Source organism: Argopecten irradians, chromosome 5, assembly GCF_041381155.1.
Source record: "Argopecten irradians isolate NY chromosome 5, Ai_NY, whole genome shotgun sequence".
Lineage (NCBI taxonomy): Eukaryota > Metazoa > Mollusca > Bivalvia > Pectinida > Pectinidae > Argopecten > Argopecten irradians.
This window is the reverse complement of record NC_091138.1, coordinates 32043728-32062139: the sequence shown is the minus strand read 5'-3', so window position 1 is coordinate 32062139 and position 18412 is coordinate 32043728. Positions and strand designations below refer to the sequence as shown.

General features: G+C 35.9%; 1 protein-coding gene across 1 annotated transcript in view; it reads left to right on the top strand.

Moving 5' to 3' along the window:
* Positions 1-9351, top strand: part of LOC138323553 (voltage-dependent calcium channel gamma-5 subunit-like) — a 48684-nt gene extending 39333 nt beyond the window's left edge. The window contains exons 2-4 of the mRNA XM_069268233.1: positions 64-153; positions 2005-2139; positions 6934-9351. Coding sequence (XP_069124334.1) covers positions 64-153; positions 2005-2139; positions 6934-7223 — 515 coding nt within the window. The 3' untranslated portion in view covers positions 7224-9351. The remainder of the gene's footprint in view (positions 1-63; positions 154-2004; positions 2140-6933) is intronic.
* Positions 9352-18412: the final 9061 nt, after the last annotated feature.

Genomic DNA, 18412 nt, shown 5'->3' with positions numbered 1-18412 from the left:
CAGAATAAAATAACAATTTCTTATAAAAATCGACTAACGTTAACTTTGAAATCTCTGTTTCAGATAGCACGGGTGCCAGTTGTTTAACGGTGGAAAACATTGTTGAAGACCCAGATCGTGTCGAAGGACAAGACACATCGTTCGCCATCATAAGTAAGTTATTGGTTAAAGCTGACAATGCAAGTTAAAAACGGATCATCTGAGATTTGAAATAAGCAAGAACCGTTTATGAAATATCCCCTTGTCGAAGACAGCAATTGTCATTGTCTCTCTCTACCATGTTGTATTCCAACGATTTTATAAAAATGGTATATTCGTTTTATTTTCTAAATCTCAAATGCATTATTTTTAAATTGTATTGTCATCTGTAAGGTTCTTTATGTGAAATTTATATATATATATATACAATTCAATGTAACTCTGTAGATATCAGGAATGGGTTGTGTTGCTAGATTTGTCAGCAGCAAATAAGACCAAGCAAACATCATTCAAAGAGAATCATTGAATATCAACTTTTTATTTATTTTTGTTTGTTGTTGTGTTGTTGTTTTTATGTATTGTTGTAGCTTTAATATTGTAGACTTCTTCACAGATAAGTGTTTTTTTGGGGATTTTTGTACCGCTTCGAAAACAACAAAATGGCACAAATCAGTTTAGTGTCAATATATTCCCCTGCCACAAACAAGTTTTAGTTAAAATAGCAAATGGAAGGAGCGCATCATTCGGAGGTATCTGTAATTATTACATACGGTAGTCACTTCAGATTGAAGACATGGTTATGGAGAAACATAAAATGTAGTTATGGAGAAGCTGTAGATTTTTTTTTAATTTCCGTCCATGCGCCATACGGGATAACGATTACATTATACTATAAAAAGTCGCCCTTACGAAACGACTTATTAACAAAACCCCTTTATTGTTAATGTACTTATAAACTTGATCCATGTTCATTCACGCTTGATTGACATTTCCTCCGCTGAAGACCATTAAGAAGATTAAGAAAGTCCCTGAAGAGCTGTGAAACAATTACATATGGCAATCTAATAAAACGACCGGCGTCAGATTGATTGTAAAACTTCTTAAAAGTGTCGATAAATATTCATCCTCTACGTCCAGAATGAAGGGATTCCGATTGGATTGGTTTCGGGTGACCTCTCTCTATATTAGATGTACTCATAAGTGAGTTTTTTGCGTTACTATGACACCAGTTGAATATTTACACTTGGGACCTCAATCCTTACAATCTATATTAACAGCAATTACGGAGTTCATATTTCCTCGTTAATTCATTGGTTATAAACAAATGTGACCTAAATACTTGAACACGTACATATTCTCGTCGTGGTGTCGTTCCCCTTGGGATCTCCGCCATTTCAATTAGCACTCGCGGTGCCTCGTCGCTGTGACGATCAGCAAAACCTCATAAGGAAGCCACCCTTTGTTGTTGAAAAACGGCAAAATTTACATCGTATTGCGTGATAAAAGTAACTTGTTAACAAAGCAGAAATTACGATGAATGAAGATAAAAATAGACCTAAAACACCGAATAATTTAATTATAAAGACATGGTTACACATATATTCTACCATAAAAGGTTATTAAGAGTGTTTTTGCGTCTATTTATAGAAGTTCAGAGGGTTGCCGTGTGAGTCACCATGGTAACGTTTTTATGCTCCAATGTATTTAAAATTAAAAAAAAAAACAAAAAAAAACAACATAGATACCGTTTTTTTGTGAATAGCCTATTCACTTAAAAGAAAAGATAAACATGAAATGCTTGATATTTTATGGATCCCTTACCTAAGAAAAGTTAATTTACAATATTAATTCGAGTCACATTATTTTAGATAAATACCAAAACACAAGCTACACTCACGCGAATCCTTAGAAAGAATTAAATTGAATTTGATTCGTTAAGAAATCGATAGTAAGTTTTTTTAACGTACGTCTTCTTTTGCGTCAATCTGTTGTATGTGCGTCTTAGATTTATTGTTTGGTTTTTAGAATCCAACAGAGTGGCGGCCATGATACCAGTGCTCTCCCTCATACTCCTCACCGTCGCAGCGGTTCTTAGTGTGTTAGGCAACCTCCGGCAGGACATCAAGACGCTCATCTCTGCTGTCATCTATATACTAGCGGGTAAGGTGATCGTCAAATGTCGTCTACGTAATCATCTACGTTGTCGAGCTCTGGATAATAATTTCCGCTGTCGTCTACATAATCATCTTCCCTGTAGTCTACATAATCATCTCCTCTGTCCTCTACATAAACATCTCATCTGTCATCTACACGTTCATCTCGACTGTCTACATAATAATTTCCTCCATCGTCTACACAACCATCTCCTTTATCGTATGCATGATAATTTTCTTTGTCGTCTACATAATCTTCCCCACATACGATAGTTTTTATTGCGGATCGTCTTCGTATCAAAACTATTACATATAGTATTTTCATTATAAATAATGTTTTCGTTTGAAAACTAAAATACATTTATTATAACGAATCTTGTAGCAAACGCATTGAATTTAAAAACATAGTATAAAGAGTCAATTAGAATACTGTTTCATATTTCTTTGAGCGGCGCTTCACAAAGACGCTCTTGAAATAGGCTGCATTATCTGAGCCAAAAATGCTGGAAGCAGACTACTTAATATGACCATATAAGGTGCTTCATCGACTCACATTTGGTGTACTTCTTCATTCATATACGCTTTTGAATAACAGAGTGCAACAAATCAATTAAAACGACTTACAATAATATGTATAGCTTAGTTAATGATAGGAGTGTGTGCATTTAGGCAGGAATTGGTTCGCGTTGCAGTAGAGGTATTATCCATTATAGTGTGATGTCGATCGTGTATTCTGTGTGCAGTAAATTGCTGGTGTGGAGAATATGATGTGTCTAGCAGAGAGATTATCAGATTGTAGTTACTGCTTCTATTTGTGCTGTGGAAATATTCGGGGACTAATTGAAGTAATGTTACATCATATCAACAAAGCAAAACTCATTATGGAACGTTATCTGAAAGGAACCCCCCTAGACATGGAAGCTCAAGACTTTATATAATTACTCTAATATCTCCCGATTGTCGGAATTTTTTACGATTTTATTGTTCATGATCTAGAAATAATTGCAAACTGTATTATTATAAAATTTATAAATGATAATGGCTTCTAAGACCATGTTGTGCTAGATTGGTATCTACATTTTACAAATTTATTTTTGCATTTGGATAAAATAAAATGTATCAGAAGACATTGCCTCGCGAAGAAGATCAATACACATGAAGAATAAAGAATTCCAATTCCCCGGTATTAATGCCAAGATCGCAGACCTATTTACATGTTCTGTATGGAACTGTATGGAACTCATTCCTTTTTTTTATTATTTCAAATCTGTTTTACTTACCTAACATGTACAGCTAGTCTGATAACGTCCATCATTACTGGCCGTGTCCTTAGTTTGAGAGTCGTCATGGCAACCCGTCATTACAAGGACATATATATGCCAGACATGTGCCAAGGCACCATAGGGACTAGTTCCACTGTCCTTAACTGAACCGACTAGGCTGAATTTGTAATGCCGATTTCCCTGATGGCTAAGGTTTATTAGCAGTTTTACATTTCATATATATGAACAGATCTTTATATTGGCACTTAGCATGCTCCAGCAGGCGTACACAGCCATTGTATAGGACGACGGTGGACGCTAACAATGCTATTCTTCCATTAGTCGTGTAGTATTCTATAATGATTTGGTCTAGGGCACATATCTCTTCTTTCCTTATTGAAATAGCGTCGTATTTCTCTGTCCTAAGAGAGACGACTGGTTAAGCAGTTGTCCGTATAATGTGTCCGAGTGTGGTGTACTTGTTTGGTGTCTTTGACGACATGATTCGGTGAGATAGCACAATAAAAAGGGTGAGAGTTCCTCTAGTACAAGGATGTAAGACACGAATATACCCAGTCCTTGGTTTGGTAGCCCTGCTTGGTGTCTTCTGCAGAATGTTTCAATGAAGTGCACTATAAAGTACCAAAGTAGACAAGAATTCCACTATCACAAGAAGACACACCATATATGTGAGTCTTCGAAAGCATAACAAAGAAACAGACTATTTTTAAAAGAGTGTGAATATAGGTTCTGATGACAGATACTTCATAGAGGAATATATGACTCTTTCATATGTACATATGTAGGATAGAACTATTCCACCCGAGGGTACAGAATTTTGGGTTAGAACCGAGGCTTGCCGAGGTTTCTTACCCAAAATTCTTTACCCGAGGGTGGAATAGTTCTATCCTACATAATTTACATATGAAAGAGTTATTTTCTCACATTGCTTGTCGAGTTAGATGCACGAAAGGTGAGGCAGCCATTTTATGACAAAATCTTAACTTCTTAAATAATTGATCGATTTTAAAAATAAGAGCGCCATTCGAAAGAGCTCATCAAAGTTTGGTTTATATTAATAAATATAAACAAGAAATCTTAGGTAAAACGGTTTGAAATGCAAATTAAACGAATGAAATGGTAAATAAATCCGGCAAATCAATCGAAATAGAAGAAAAATGACGTCAACTTTGGCTGATATGACGTCATCTGATTGTTCGGCAATTGTGACGTCACAGCTATGTAAGATAGATTTATCTTACATAGCTGTCTTTCATGGGACAACTCTATCTTACATGGCTAGCCATGTGAGAAAACACACTCTGATGACTTTGGCTTTTGGTTGATTCTTACAAACATTCAAAAGATCTTGTCTTTCAAAACGCTTGGATTTATGTAATATTATTTGGCATTTAATCAAGACCCAAAAGCATCTGTAGTAAATATTGTTGAAAACACACGTAAATGGAATTATTTTTGCACATTGATAATAGCTTATCTAATTACTCAGTGCATCAAAATCACCCAGTATGTGTCTCTTTAATGGTGTGAAAATAATTAACAAATTAGGTTAACGTCGTGTCACTTACTATCTTTTTATTGATCATATACCAAAAAAAGGGATTCTAACATGCAAAAAAACTGCAAAGCCAACAATTGTTTCTGAAATCTCCGTCTACGTTTATATAAAATTGATAGTCGTTTTAGAGTTTAACTTAAAATAATACTGTTATCCCTGCCAGGTCTTTCATAAGAAAACTAATAGATCAGTGACATGCTATACATTACGTTGTCAGAAGTGTGAGCCGAGGAAGCATAGGTCATGGCGCTTTCTCGTCACAGGAAACAAAATCGTCCATTACAGCATTTATCTTGATCTATAAAGCGTCATGATTCCGCAGCGATCGATCGTCAGATCTCTTAACAGCATCCCTCATTTATGACATTTGAAATAGTTAGATGCTGGTATTGTTGTGTTTTCTCTGGCACGTTAAATGTACGGCATGTTTATCTATTTAAATTATTTGGCGAGTTTCGCAAAAGCCGGTACCTTTATCAAACCTACGGGTCCGCCTGTATTCGTTCTAATTCGCAGAGTAACGGTTTATAAGCTGTGTTACTAATATCGGTTAATGTAATTCAATTAAAATCTGAAAGCACGAACTTCTAATTAACTTTTTACTCTTTTGTTTTGTCGTAATTGTGTTAAAGTGAGAGGAAATATAATTAATTCCATGGTTAGAGATTTCGATTGAATATTCCTGATGCCAACGTATGGTATAATACAGTAGATTCTGACGATGTCTTGGATTTGTTTGTCAGTAAATAGGGGCGAATAAAGAAACGGGTTCCCGTGCCGTGTTGGTTTCATGGACTAGTTTAGCCCCTAATTGAAATAAAGTGTGGCATATGTCCTTGAGCTTTCGGAGATGTCTCGTGTTTGTGTGTGCAACGTTAATGAAATAGTGCAACATGTGCTTGCATACATGAATTATTCACGAGAAGATATTACAAAAAGATGTCTGCATTGCTAAAATGTATTTTGGTACCGTCGTTCTCCACGAGACAGGCTCGCGTGACAGAATTAGGAAACTTGGAATGGCAGTTGACTATATTTTTAGTTACATGTCTGTTAGCAAATGTATCCGTTACGTTGACTATGCATCCTGGCATTCAATAAGGTAAAGCTAAGGTTTCATACTAGGTCTTGCAAGCCTCGAATCCATGGTCTGTGATTTTTTTAATAAGACATTTAACAAGTATCAGTATTTCAATATTAATTATTTTACATTTGCAAATAGAGCATGATAACCGAAATTTAATATAGGCCTAGAACCTTCACAAATTAATATCTACCATTATCTTCTTTTAGATTTCTGCCATTGTAGTGGCCCTGCTAACAACTTGATAGGCCTTAGCCTGGCAGTTGGCCCTGATTCTGTATATATTTATTTGTACAAGTCTAAACTTAGAAATTGGCCCTGATTCTGTAATAATTCATTTTTACAGGTCTAAGCCTTACATTGGCCCTAATTCTTCATATATTAATGTTTACATGTCTTAACGTAGCACTGGCCTTGATTCCACAGGTGTTTATTTTTAAAGGTCTAAGCCTAGCAGTTGGCTCTGATTTTGTATATGTTTATTTTCACAGGTCTGAGCCTAGCAGTTGGCCCTTTTTTGTATATGGTTATTTTCACAGGCCTAAGCCTAGCAGTTGGCCCTGATTCTGTATATATTTATTTTTACAAGTCTAAACTTAGAAATTGGCCCTGATTCTGTACTAATTCATTTTTACAGGTCTAAGCCTTACATTGGCCCTGATTCTTCATATATTAATTTTTACATGTCTGTAGCACTGGCCTTGATTCCGCATGTGTTTATTTCTTAAAGGTCTAAGCCTAGCAGTTGGCCTTGATTTTGTATATGTTTATTTTCACAGGCCTAAGCCTAGCAGTGGGCCTGATTTTGTATATGTTTATTTTCACAGGCCTAAGCCTAGCAGTTGGCTTTGATTTTGTATATGTTTATTTTCACAGGCCTAAGCCTAGCAGTGGGCCTGATCCTATACATCTCTGTGATAAATGACGAGGTTGGTCATCGAATGAAGGAAAAAGATAAAGAGGAGGGCTCGTTTAGCTACACGTACGGATGGTCGTTCTATTTCGCCGGCACAGCCTTCCTGTGTGCCATGCTTTCGGCTGTCATTCATGTGTCGCTCTATCTCCAAAGGAACTCACGAAAGGAAGAAATGGTCCGCGTGATCCCGGGCCTTGACGAACTCTTGGAAAGCGACACGGGGACTGCAAACCCAACAGTCATCATATGATGTAGCGGCATTCTATCGCGAGCCAATATGCAGACATTGTTGATAAGTTTATGTCCGCTAGAGAGAAACACAGAACTGGAACTACATATATTTCATTTAAATGCACCAATATTTCTGGCGCCTACGCCGAAATAGTTTCTTGTTAAAATGCAAAATGGTGATATGTTCTTGTTTGATCTGTCGTCGAATTGAATACGTGACGACAACCTATTCATATAGATGTATATACGTACTTGTCTGGCGATGGGATACATCGAAATGGTATCATGTACAAATCAGTCTTTCAATATGCTGACTTCTCTTTCTGGTACAAGCCGAAAACATTTACAGTTGTCATTATAAGTTCTGAAAACGTCTTCCAATATACATGAATTGTCTTATAATTTTCTATTATTGCACTACTAGCTCGCTTGTGTGTTTTCTATGGGAATCAGAAGTGTTTCTTTATGCAGTTCTATCCATAATGAGGCTGTGACAGTCACATCCAAAGTGAGTCTAAAAAGTGTCGGCCAAATCGAGACTGATACACGTCCAATCAAAACGGGGCTAGGACCTACCCTTCAAGACGAAACCGTGGCCGTTACTCATATTGCGAAGCTTTGCAAGTACCATTCCAACTGAAGCTGAAAATGTTCAACCACAATGTGCCCTCAAGACGAGGCTGTAGTCGATTCCCACATGGTGAAGCAAGCAAAAGTCATTGCAGTGAGACAGTTCTCTTGACGAGGTCATGATAGTTCTATATTTAAAGAAGATAAGCATGTGTCATTCAAAACGAGGCTCACAGAGTTTAGACCATTACGAACTGTGACATGTTCGTCCAAAACGACTCTATAGGGCCCAGTTTCACCTATATTTCTTAACTTTAAGAAATTATTTAACTTTGAATTCTTCATAGGAAAGCTTTACAAAAGATTACGAAAGCCCCTTAACTTTGGTTTGACTTCTGTAATGCTTTCCTTTGAAGAAGTTTCGGGATTTCTTAATTAAGAATGCTGATGAACCTGGACTTAGCTTATAGTAAAATTGGTAATGTATTGTTTTCGTCCATGCCTTTTATAGGTATTTCGTATGGTCGATAGAACATGCACATGAAGACACATTTCCTCATCGGTAGTGATCGATGTTCTTTTCTGAAATAAGAGGTCTTCCAATACTATACAGATACTTTCCAGATTGCATTGTACTACCGAAAGGTGAAGTCGGATTCCCTCCATCAGCCTGACAGTCTTATTCACTATAATAATATACCGACGGAGAGTTACTGTAAACCAACTTGTCTTCGTGTGCTATTTATTTTCACGTATTCTGCAGGCGATTGGAAATCACGAAAATAATTTACCACGAAATGTTTTAAACACATGTAAAGTAGAATTAAACGTGTCTGGATTGCGAAAATAAATCATCGAAAAAATTGTTTCAAACACAAGTAAAATCAAAAGGTCTAGATTGCGAAAATAAATCATTGAAAAATAGTTTCAAACACAAGTAAAGTAGAATCATAAGGGTCTAAATCGAGAAAATAAATCATCGAAAAATTATTTAAAACAATATAAATCTGAATCAAAAGGTCTAGATTGCGAAAATGAACAATCGAAAAATTGTTTCGACAAGCAAAATAGAATAATAAGGTTTAGATCGCGAAAATAAATCCTCGTAATATTGTTTCAAACACAAGTAAATTAGAGTCATAAGGGTCTGGATCGCGAAAATAAATAATTGAAAAATTATTTCAAGTAAAAGCAAAGTAGAATAATAAGGGTCTGGATCGCGAAAATAAATTGTCGTGAAAATGTCATTGTTGAGAAAAATGCGACATTCAGTCGCCGCGCGAAAATCAGTTGGTTTAACAGTTGTTTGGCTGAAATGTTTATGTTTTCTTAGGTTTGTTCATGCTGTGAAAATACAGCTACATGTATACACTGAGTTATGATATATTGATCTATATATTTATTGTTTTATTATATAATTATTTATCTATGAAATACCTGAGAAGTTATTGACGATATCGACAGCTACAGGCATGTCAACAACATAACCTACCGTTAAGTTGTCTTAATGTTTACACCAAGTGTAAAGAACACAATTTGTATACGTTTTGTTTTTGTTTCAAATAAAATGTTTTTTTGTAAAAGGACGACTCAGAGTTATCATATGATGTACATGGTCAGTGTTGAATTTTGCTAGGGGAAATAACCCTAATAACTAATAGTAAGCTTAACTCCAACCTCTCTTCACGCAAAATATTTTATTTTGATAAACGCCATATGCCATTTAATTTAAAACACATACTATACTGTAAGAATCTTTCCATAATATATAGCGTTTGCAAACTTGACAAATGCAACCTCATTGGCATGACAGGCAATTATCTTTTAGGTGTCAAAAATTAAACCTACAAAGAAAACAAAAATGAATTTTGTGTGTGTCAGCTTCAATAAGTATGTTTAAACAATACCAAAGTACTCGTGTCATGATGAAAGTGCACAAAATAATATCGAGAAAATCTAACATTGTACTCTTGGGGTAAGATGTCCATCTTTGTCATTTCTAGAGGCTGGTAACCCGAGTCCTTTGATTTATACTTCCTAATGGTGAATTAGACATGTAGCCAGTACAATGTTTATCGTCACCATTATCAGATGAAAAGTAGTATTAATGATTGATTTAATCAATTGGTAAGAAATGTTATAAACATAATATATAATAGAATACTTCCAAAACCATAGATTTATTCTGCGACTGGTTCCCTTCCCTTAGTTCTCTACTCTCCGTCAGGCCGCGCTCTTCTGTGTGTAGCTTGCGCAAGGGAGGTAACTGAGGTCGGGAACCAGTCTTATTGGCTAATCCATGTTATCAATGATGTCCACGAGACCCTGGGTCAATTACCTTCGACTTTTTTTTACCATATATAGCAGTTATGGGACTTGACCCACATACAATTACATGAAACGTTTATTGAAAAGGAAGAAAAACTTTCAAATGATAGCATTAACTACTGTATATCTATACGTGATGCTAAAACAAATATTAGAAATATAACAAGGACACAAAAACCCAAATTCATTTACAATTAAATGAATGCATGCATTACAAATAATCTAGTTTCTAGATGAATACAGCTAAACATTGAATAAAGGTAGCCAAAAATATGCAAAAAGAGCATACTAGACGCCATTTCTCTGAGCTGAAGGCTGCGGTAGTATAGCAATATTCTATCACTAACCCTCCCTTCACCTTTGTGTCATGAGTTCGACTTGGAGCTACCGGGCATGACCGTAGGTCTGTGATTTTTCTCGCAGTACTTTCCTTTCTTTTGCTTTCAAATTTTGCATTGCCTAATTGACTTTGGATACCAAATGAACGTAAGATGTACAAAAACTTAACTGATGTACAATGCCACATGAAAGTACTCAATAGTACGAGCATTTCTATACAGCGTCCACTGTAAGATTTTTCAACGTATATTGCATCAGTCCTGGAAACATTGATGTCAACACAACACAACCCCCGTAACGACTGTGTATAGGGATTACTTAACCTTGTGTGTCGATCAATAATCGTATCACAGCTATTTCCTACCAGTAAAAGTAATTGATTATTTATATCGTAAATGTTTTATGCGTTTTGTATAGTATCACCATGTTCATCTCTATGTAGAGAATTGCATGTCTTCCTTCCTAAGACGTAGCAATCTCGTCATCAAGTTTATCTCTGTTGGTTTGTTTATACAAGCCATATTAGTAACCTACGTCTTTGAATGACTTGGTAAGTTTTGGTAGGAAAGAAAAGTCGGATTCCCCGAGAAAAAAACCCCCATTAATATGCGTCTATTCTACAGAAACTGTCCTATTTGTGCTTCCTTTAGAATAGTATAGAATATATAAATGTATAGTGTGTTTAGAATGTTTGACAATGTAGCCATTAGGACACAGCGACCTCATTCCTGGTCCCAACTTTGACAAATACCTCACCCCATCTTCCATTACAGGTGCATGTGATGCATTGAAACATTGATTCAACAGAAAGTATTTTTTAGTTTCATATTTGACTGTTTAAGTATTAGGCCTCGAGACTGCTTGTATTATGACATTGGCAATTGGGTTCTCCTTGACAATATTGGTGATTTCTTGACAATATTGTATTATGATGTAGGTCATTGATGTCTCCTCAATAACATTGTGTAAAGACATTGGTAATTAGGGTCTCCTTGACAACATTGTATTATGACATTGACAATTGATGTGTTCTTGACAATATTGTGTTATGATGTAGGGGATTGATGTCTCCTTGACAACATTGTATAAAGACATTGGTATTTAGGGTCTCCTTGACAACATTGTATTATGACATTGACAATTCGTGAGTTCTTGACAATATTGTATTATAATGTAGGACATTGATGTCTCCTTGACAACATTGTATTATGACATAAGTAATTGGGGTCTCCTTGATAACATTGTATAAAGACATTGACAATTGGTGTGTTCTTGACGATATTGTATAATGATGTAGGCTATTGATGCCTGATGGCGTGTCCTTCTCTCCTTCTCTTGTTGTGACAAGGAAGAATCGAAATCATGAATTGCTTTAATCTAAAACGAAACAATAGTATGAAAATAACATGCATACTCCTTGCAAATATACGAGAAATTATCGTAGCAACTTAAATGTCTCTGTACATGAAATCTGCAATCACGGCATCATTACGAGCTATAAGCACGCGGGTTTTAAACCCCGTATCTTGGGGATCCTATTGTAATATTGCGTCCTGAATTCATTTATAGCATGCCATATTTTTATGTATCTCTACTCAGAACTGAAACTGGTAATTGTCTACACGAAATATGACTATACAATATATGGCAATCTTTGCTGTCACATCAAATACACAGAATGGATATATACCCGATAGGATTACGTCATCACAATCAAAGCCGTACATCTGGATTTACTCACAATTCCCAAATCGCACAAGGCATGTGGCAAAATTCAATATTTGATGTGAATTCTTCTATAATTAAATAACACAACACGTCAAAGACCGCGTTTTTCTAAATATCCGAAGTCGGAATCACGAAACCAACCAACACTTTTCGAAGCACTATTCTCGGGATATTTTTCTACTTGACGATAAATCTTCAACTTGAAATGGATATTTCGGTGGGTTATTGATGTGCTTGTCTTGGTAGACGGTTGTCAAACTATTCCGGTAGTTATTCAACACATTGCTGTGATGGATGTCGATGTAGGTTTGTGGAAATACTGGAAGTGTCAACTTTGAAACGATCTGATGTAGACGTTGACTTGCGCCCTTTATTTCAGATAGCATGTTTGACCCCATATATGTACTAAACTACAGATTATACCTTCTGAGACAGATGGTTCTTGTTATTTCAACAAATGTTGAAAGAAACAATCAATATGGCTGCCGGACAGACCATATCTATCGAACCCGCTAATATCGGACGGATGTTGAGCTGTAGCCGGATCTGTTGTCGGCCGATTCAGAATTAGTTGGACGAGACATGATCATTGAGACGTTTGTATCGGATGCCGTTGAATGTCTTCATTGCCTTTCAGGCTCTTTCGGGCAATATCAACAAACGCGATGGAAAATTCTCGACTGATTAAACGAGTTTGACAGTTCGTCTGATTGTTGCTAGTTAATGTTGTTTGTGGTAGATGCTTGGGAAATATACTTCATAGAACGTGTGTAAATATTGGACGGGGAATCAGAGTGCTTATTTCTAATCAACTCCATTGTTGTTCGCGGACGATCAATGTTATCACAAAACACGTTGTTTCCCTCGGAACATTCTATCCGACGTGTCCTGCAAATGAATTTTAGCTTCGTGTAAAACTATTCCCCGTTAATAATCCTTAATCAAACAGTAAATTGAGATCAACATAGAGCTATATTTTACTTTTGCTTGAGTTAACAAATGGCGCCGTTTACTTTTCCTTATTATATAGAGTTTTACAAGTTTTTACATCTTATCTAGGTTTATTTCTTTTATTCTTGTATTTTCCTCAACAAATTGGGATTCATTTAACTAATGAATTACATCAAATTATCGATATTGTCCTTGAAACTTGCAAAAATCATCGCCTCGGCAGAAGCTGTCATTTCCATGACCCAAAATGTTTCATGCAACATACAGGGGGCTACTTTTTAGGAAACACATGGCCTTGTTTTCATTTAGACGCAAATTACATGTAGGGTTGCTTTTCATAAAAGTTTGGAAAAATGTAAAAAAAAAATGTATATTGTGTCTATATATATATATATAATACGCGCAGTGCTTTCATTTTTGTTCAAAATGGTGGATGTCAAATGTAAACATTACCTCTGTGTCTGTGTTCGTCCGACGATCGAGTCTTTGTTGTGGGTGGGTGTGATGCCCCTGTTCGTCCTACTATCGAGTCTTTGTTGTGGGTGGGTGTGATGCCCTCTGATAGAGGTCAGTTATAAACAAATTATCTTGTCTTTGTTCTTTGAGACTTTAATAATGTGTATCATTAACATGCACCGCTAGTAATCCACTTGTTGACATTCAAATAGAATATTTTTTTAGGGGAATTGCTCCATATAAGAATGGTTAACATAAAAGCGAAATACAATCCCTATAACAAACGCCGACGCCAGGGTGATTCCATAAGCCCCAATTTCTTGGAAAGTCGAGCTAAATAGAAGAAGAAAGTTATAACTATAGATGACATATTTCACTAACACATACTGTTAAAGTATTATATTTCGTGGGGGTTTACTTTCGTGGTTTTCGCTTTTTGTTTTCCTGATGGTTAATATAGTTACTGTTTTACTCAAGTCAAGGATAAAAATTAAGCCCAACGAAAATTAATGATTTCAAAGTACTCAGAAATACTATAGGACTTTGTTAATGACATAAAACTGATGTTTCTACTGGCAAAACTATTTGAACAGCAAGTTGAAAAAAATATATTGTCACACAATACCACATATTTTCGTCAACAAAAGGAATATTAACAAACCAAGTGCTTGCAACAAACGAGAAGTGAACTATTCTTACACTGTCTTCCAATCCTCCAAACGCCTTCCAGTGTTGCTACATGTATGCATACACGTTTCTGATTGGATGATAAATCACGCGCGCGTCTGATTGCAATATGACGTGTCGTGTTTTCGTGCTGGGGTTCCCGGGATTTCCAGAAAGCACGAACATGATATCCTTCACATTAGGATATTTATCTCTCATGCTGGGAAACCCTGAAAGCTGAGTTTGGGTTTCAAGAAAGTCTAGCTTGTTAAAATAGTCATTTTGTTGTCCTGTTGATGGTTACAAAATCGTGATATCTAATCTAAAGTTTGCATAAGTTCCACTGAAAAATAAGAAAAGAAAGTATCCTGACTGATAAAAGGAAGAAGTTTTCGGTTTGAGATTGATTCAGGCAGCAAAGACAGGAAGTATCTCGACTAATTAAAGGCTATCAATAAGAAACTATTCCCCTAGTGTTCAAAGGGTCATTTTATGATGTACAGGACACATCAGACATGATTTATTTCTCATAGATATTGTTCAATCAGAAGGAAATCCTCTAAAGAGAGGAAGATCCCAGCCCTGAATTTTGATCGTATAACTAGTTTAAAAACAACATTAAAAATGTTCAAAACTTAGGCAAGATACCATATTAACTATACAATTAAAATTAATATTCTTGACATGGCATTCCTATTAAAAATGTTGTCGCACCAGAAATTCCTTATACTTTTTTCTACTCTACATAAAAATTTCTCGCATGTTATTATCATCAACATCCACGTCTCTAGATCTTATCTATGAAATCTCATTTGTCTTACCAGTCCTAGTTTCTTTTTGAATGTTTAGTGGTTGATTGTAACCAAGGTCGTGGAATACTCGAAACATAGATAATAAAAAAACTGAAAAAAGGTGTTATGTCCTCACTACTAGAATAAATGGTGGTTAAAGTGGTAAATTCGTTGTAATAGAATTTATTTACTAAATTACCGAAGCGCTCCAAGGTCACTAGAGACGCAATGCCGCTTCTTTTATTGTCGTTTCTTTCCATTAACAGTTATCAAAATAAGTGTCTGTGAAAAGGGCTGACCTTCACATCAACATTTGTCTACATTTATATCAAACAGGTCCAAGAAATTTTGATATTTTCGGACATTATCAGATTACCGTAAATTATCTTGGCTTGAAATGTCGACTGTAGTGCGTATAAAATCTACAAAGAGGCAGGGTCACTTCCTGCGTGTCTCGAACTAGGCCGCACACAGCTTTTGTCCTAGCTACGTGTAAAATGTCACTTGATTTGGATCTCCAAAGTAAAAAAAAATGATGTGAAGATTGTATATAAGCATCAAACACAAAAGCATTATATAATTTTATGTTGCTTTTTACATGCCGCTGATACTTTTCCCCTCAGAATTGTTCTCTTTACACCCGGAAACTCTGAAATCTTCATCGATAGGTATGCTACTATGACTGAAACATTTTCAACAGAGAACTGCCATTTTGGCTATGACCGTACATCGTATATTTGCATCCTTCTGCCATTTTCACCATAGGCTTGTCATACAAGTCTGTATCTGTAATTTTGCTATAACTTTTTAATGAAGGATCGTCATAATCCCCAAGAAACGTTTTTAAAATTGACCGATCCCAGTATATGTACCAGGTGTAAATAAAAGCGTTTCAAAGAAAGTCCCTCATCAGCATAGCAAAGATTTCCAAGCGATATCTCGCAAAACAGGGCCAAAAATTCTAGATTCCTTAATAGAAACATCTACCCTCATTCTACAGTAAAACCGATGATAGTTTTAAGAAATCTCTAGCAAGTGATCATGAACATGCCCAAGAGTCTTTCGATACGCAATAACAAATTGGCCCCTCACGATATGACACAGAACTTCCAGACGTTTCCTATCAAATAAAGCCTAATTCTAAGATGTGTTCCAAACAGTCTAGCCAAGCTTTCTGGGATATACACCGTCCGGTGGCGCAAACAAAATGATAAGTTAAAAAAAAAGTTCTCTTGACCAAGCTCAGTATGGCAAAGAACGTTTCCAAGATAGGTCACGCCCAGCGACCGAAATTTTCCTAACCAGTGTGACCATGAACGCTTCCAAGAGATACCCCGCCCGTATGGCCAAGGCTTGGGCTTCAATATTCCCATTCCAGCAGTAATTACGTGTCACTATTGTAGAAATAAGCCTGTCACTAACACAAATGTAATAAGTTGGGGACACAAACAACAACACGTCAATAGTGGTAATGACAGTTAGTTTAATTAAAAATAACTCGATTAAAATATAGAAATATAACAAAGATATTGAACACTATTTGTATTACACAAGATATATGGATGAAGGCACCTCTATAAATGATGCATATTGAGTCCTTTTGGATTTCTAGAAAATTGGTCCGACGTAACAAGCACGTGTACTGGAAGGACGATATAACCGTACATTGAGTGTACACATACCCTGTTGTTTAAACGAGTCTAAAACGTATTATAACTCTAATACGATATGGACTTTACTCATCGGCATTCATTTTTCTAAAAGATTCGGGTTGGCAGGTTAGTTAAAGCTTTACCATAATCTCAAGATAGCAAGGTTGCGTACTATTTCTGGATAGATTACCTTGAAACACCTCATGATAGGAAGGTTTCATACTCTTACACCTCGAGAAAGCAAGGTTTCATACTGTTTTACGGATAAATTTATATTATTTTCTTTACCATAAAACACCTTGAGATAGCAAGGTTTCATACTGTTTTACGGATAAATTATATTATTTTCTTTACCATAAAACACCTTGAGAAAGCAAGGTTTCATACTGTTTTACGGATAAATTATATTATTTTCTTTACCATAAAACACCTTGAGATAGCAAGGTTTGATACTACTGTCATACTCTTCAACCGTATGCGATACACATCAAACATGTTGACCTAACTTACATTTCAACTTCGTCATCTAACTCGTATTGGCCGGAGATTTGCTGACTGGGAAATAATAATATTTAAACCATTACTGATTCTTGTATTATATTGACTTCTATTGAGTTATCAACAATACGGTAATCCTTCGCCTCTTTATTGAATTACAAGATTTACACTCGAAGAACCCAACATTTATATAAAGTTTCCCCTCTGGCCCAATAAAGGAAATGCTCCCTCTGTTCTCTGACAGGTAAACGGGTTATTTAAAAAAAAAAAACTAACTCCAGAAACATCTACCCTCACTCTACAGTATAACCGATGATAGTTTTAAGAAATCTCTAGCAAGATATTATCATGAACATGCCCAAGAACCTTTCGATACGCAATAACAAATTAACCCCTCATGATATGGCCAAGAACTTGCAGACGTTTCCAATCAAATAAAGCCTATTTCTAAGATGTGTTCCATCCAGTCTAGCCAAGCCTTCTGGGATATACACCGTCCGGTGTCGCCAATGGTAAGTCCAAGACAGTTCTCTTGACCAAGCTCAGTATGACAAAGAACGTTCCCAAGATAGGTCACGCACAGTGAGCCAAAAACGGCCTAGGTCGTTGTAGGCGGAAGTGACCATGTCTCTTTCCGAAATATACTCAAGCAAATATTTACAATAATGATTCCGAGAAATACTGTTTCACAAAAGTAGAAAATTTTAGATAAATACCAACCAGAATAGGGAAAAAACATTTTAAGATACACCCCGCCCGGTATAACAATACTCTCCGAAATTTCCTAACCAGTGTGACCAAGAACGTTTCCAAGAGAAACCCGCCCATATGGCCAAGGTTTGGGCTTCAATATTCCCATTCAAACAGTATTTACGTGTTATTATTGTAGAAATAAGCCTGTCACTAACACAAATGTAATAAGTTGGGGACACAAACAACAACACGTCAATAGTGGTAATGACAGTTAGTTTAATTAAAAATAACTCGATTAAAATATAGAAATATAACAAAGATATTGAACACTATTTGTATTACACAAGATATATGGATGAAGGCACCTCTATAAATGATGCATATTGAGTCCTTTTGGATTTCTAGAAAATTGGTCCGACGTAACAAGCACGTGTACTGGAAGGACGATATAACCGTACATTGAGTGTACACATACCCTGTTGTTTAAACGAGTCTAAAACTTATTATAACTCTAATACGATATGGACTTTACTCAT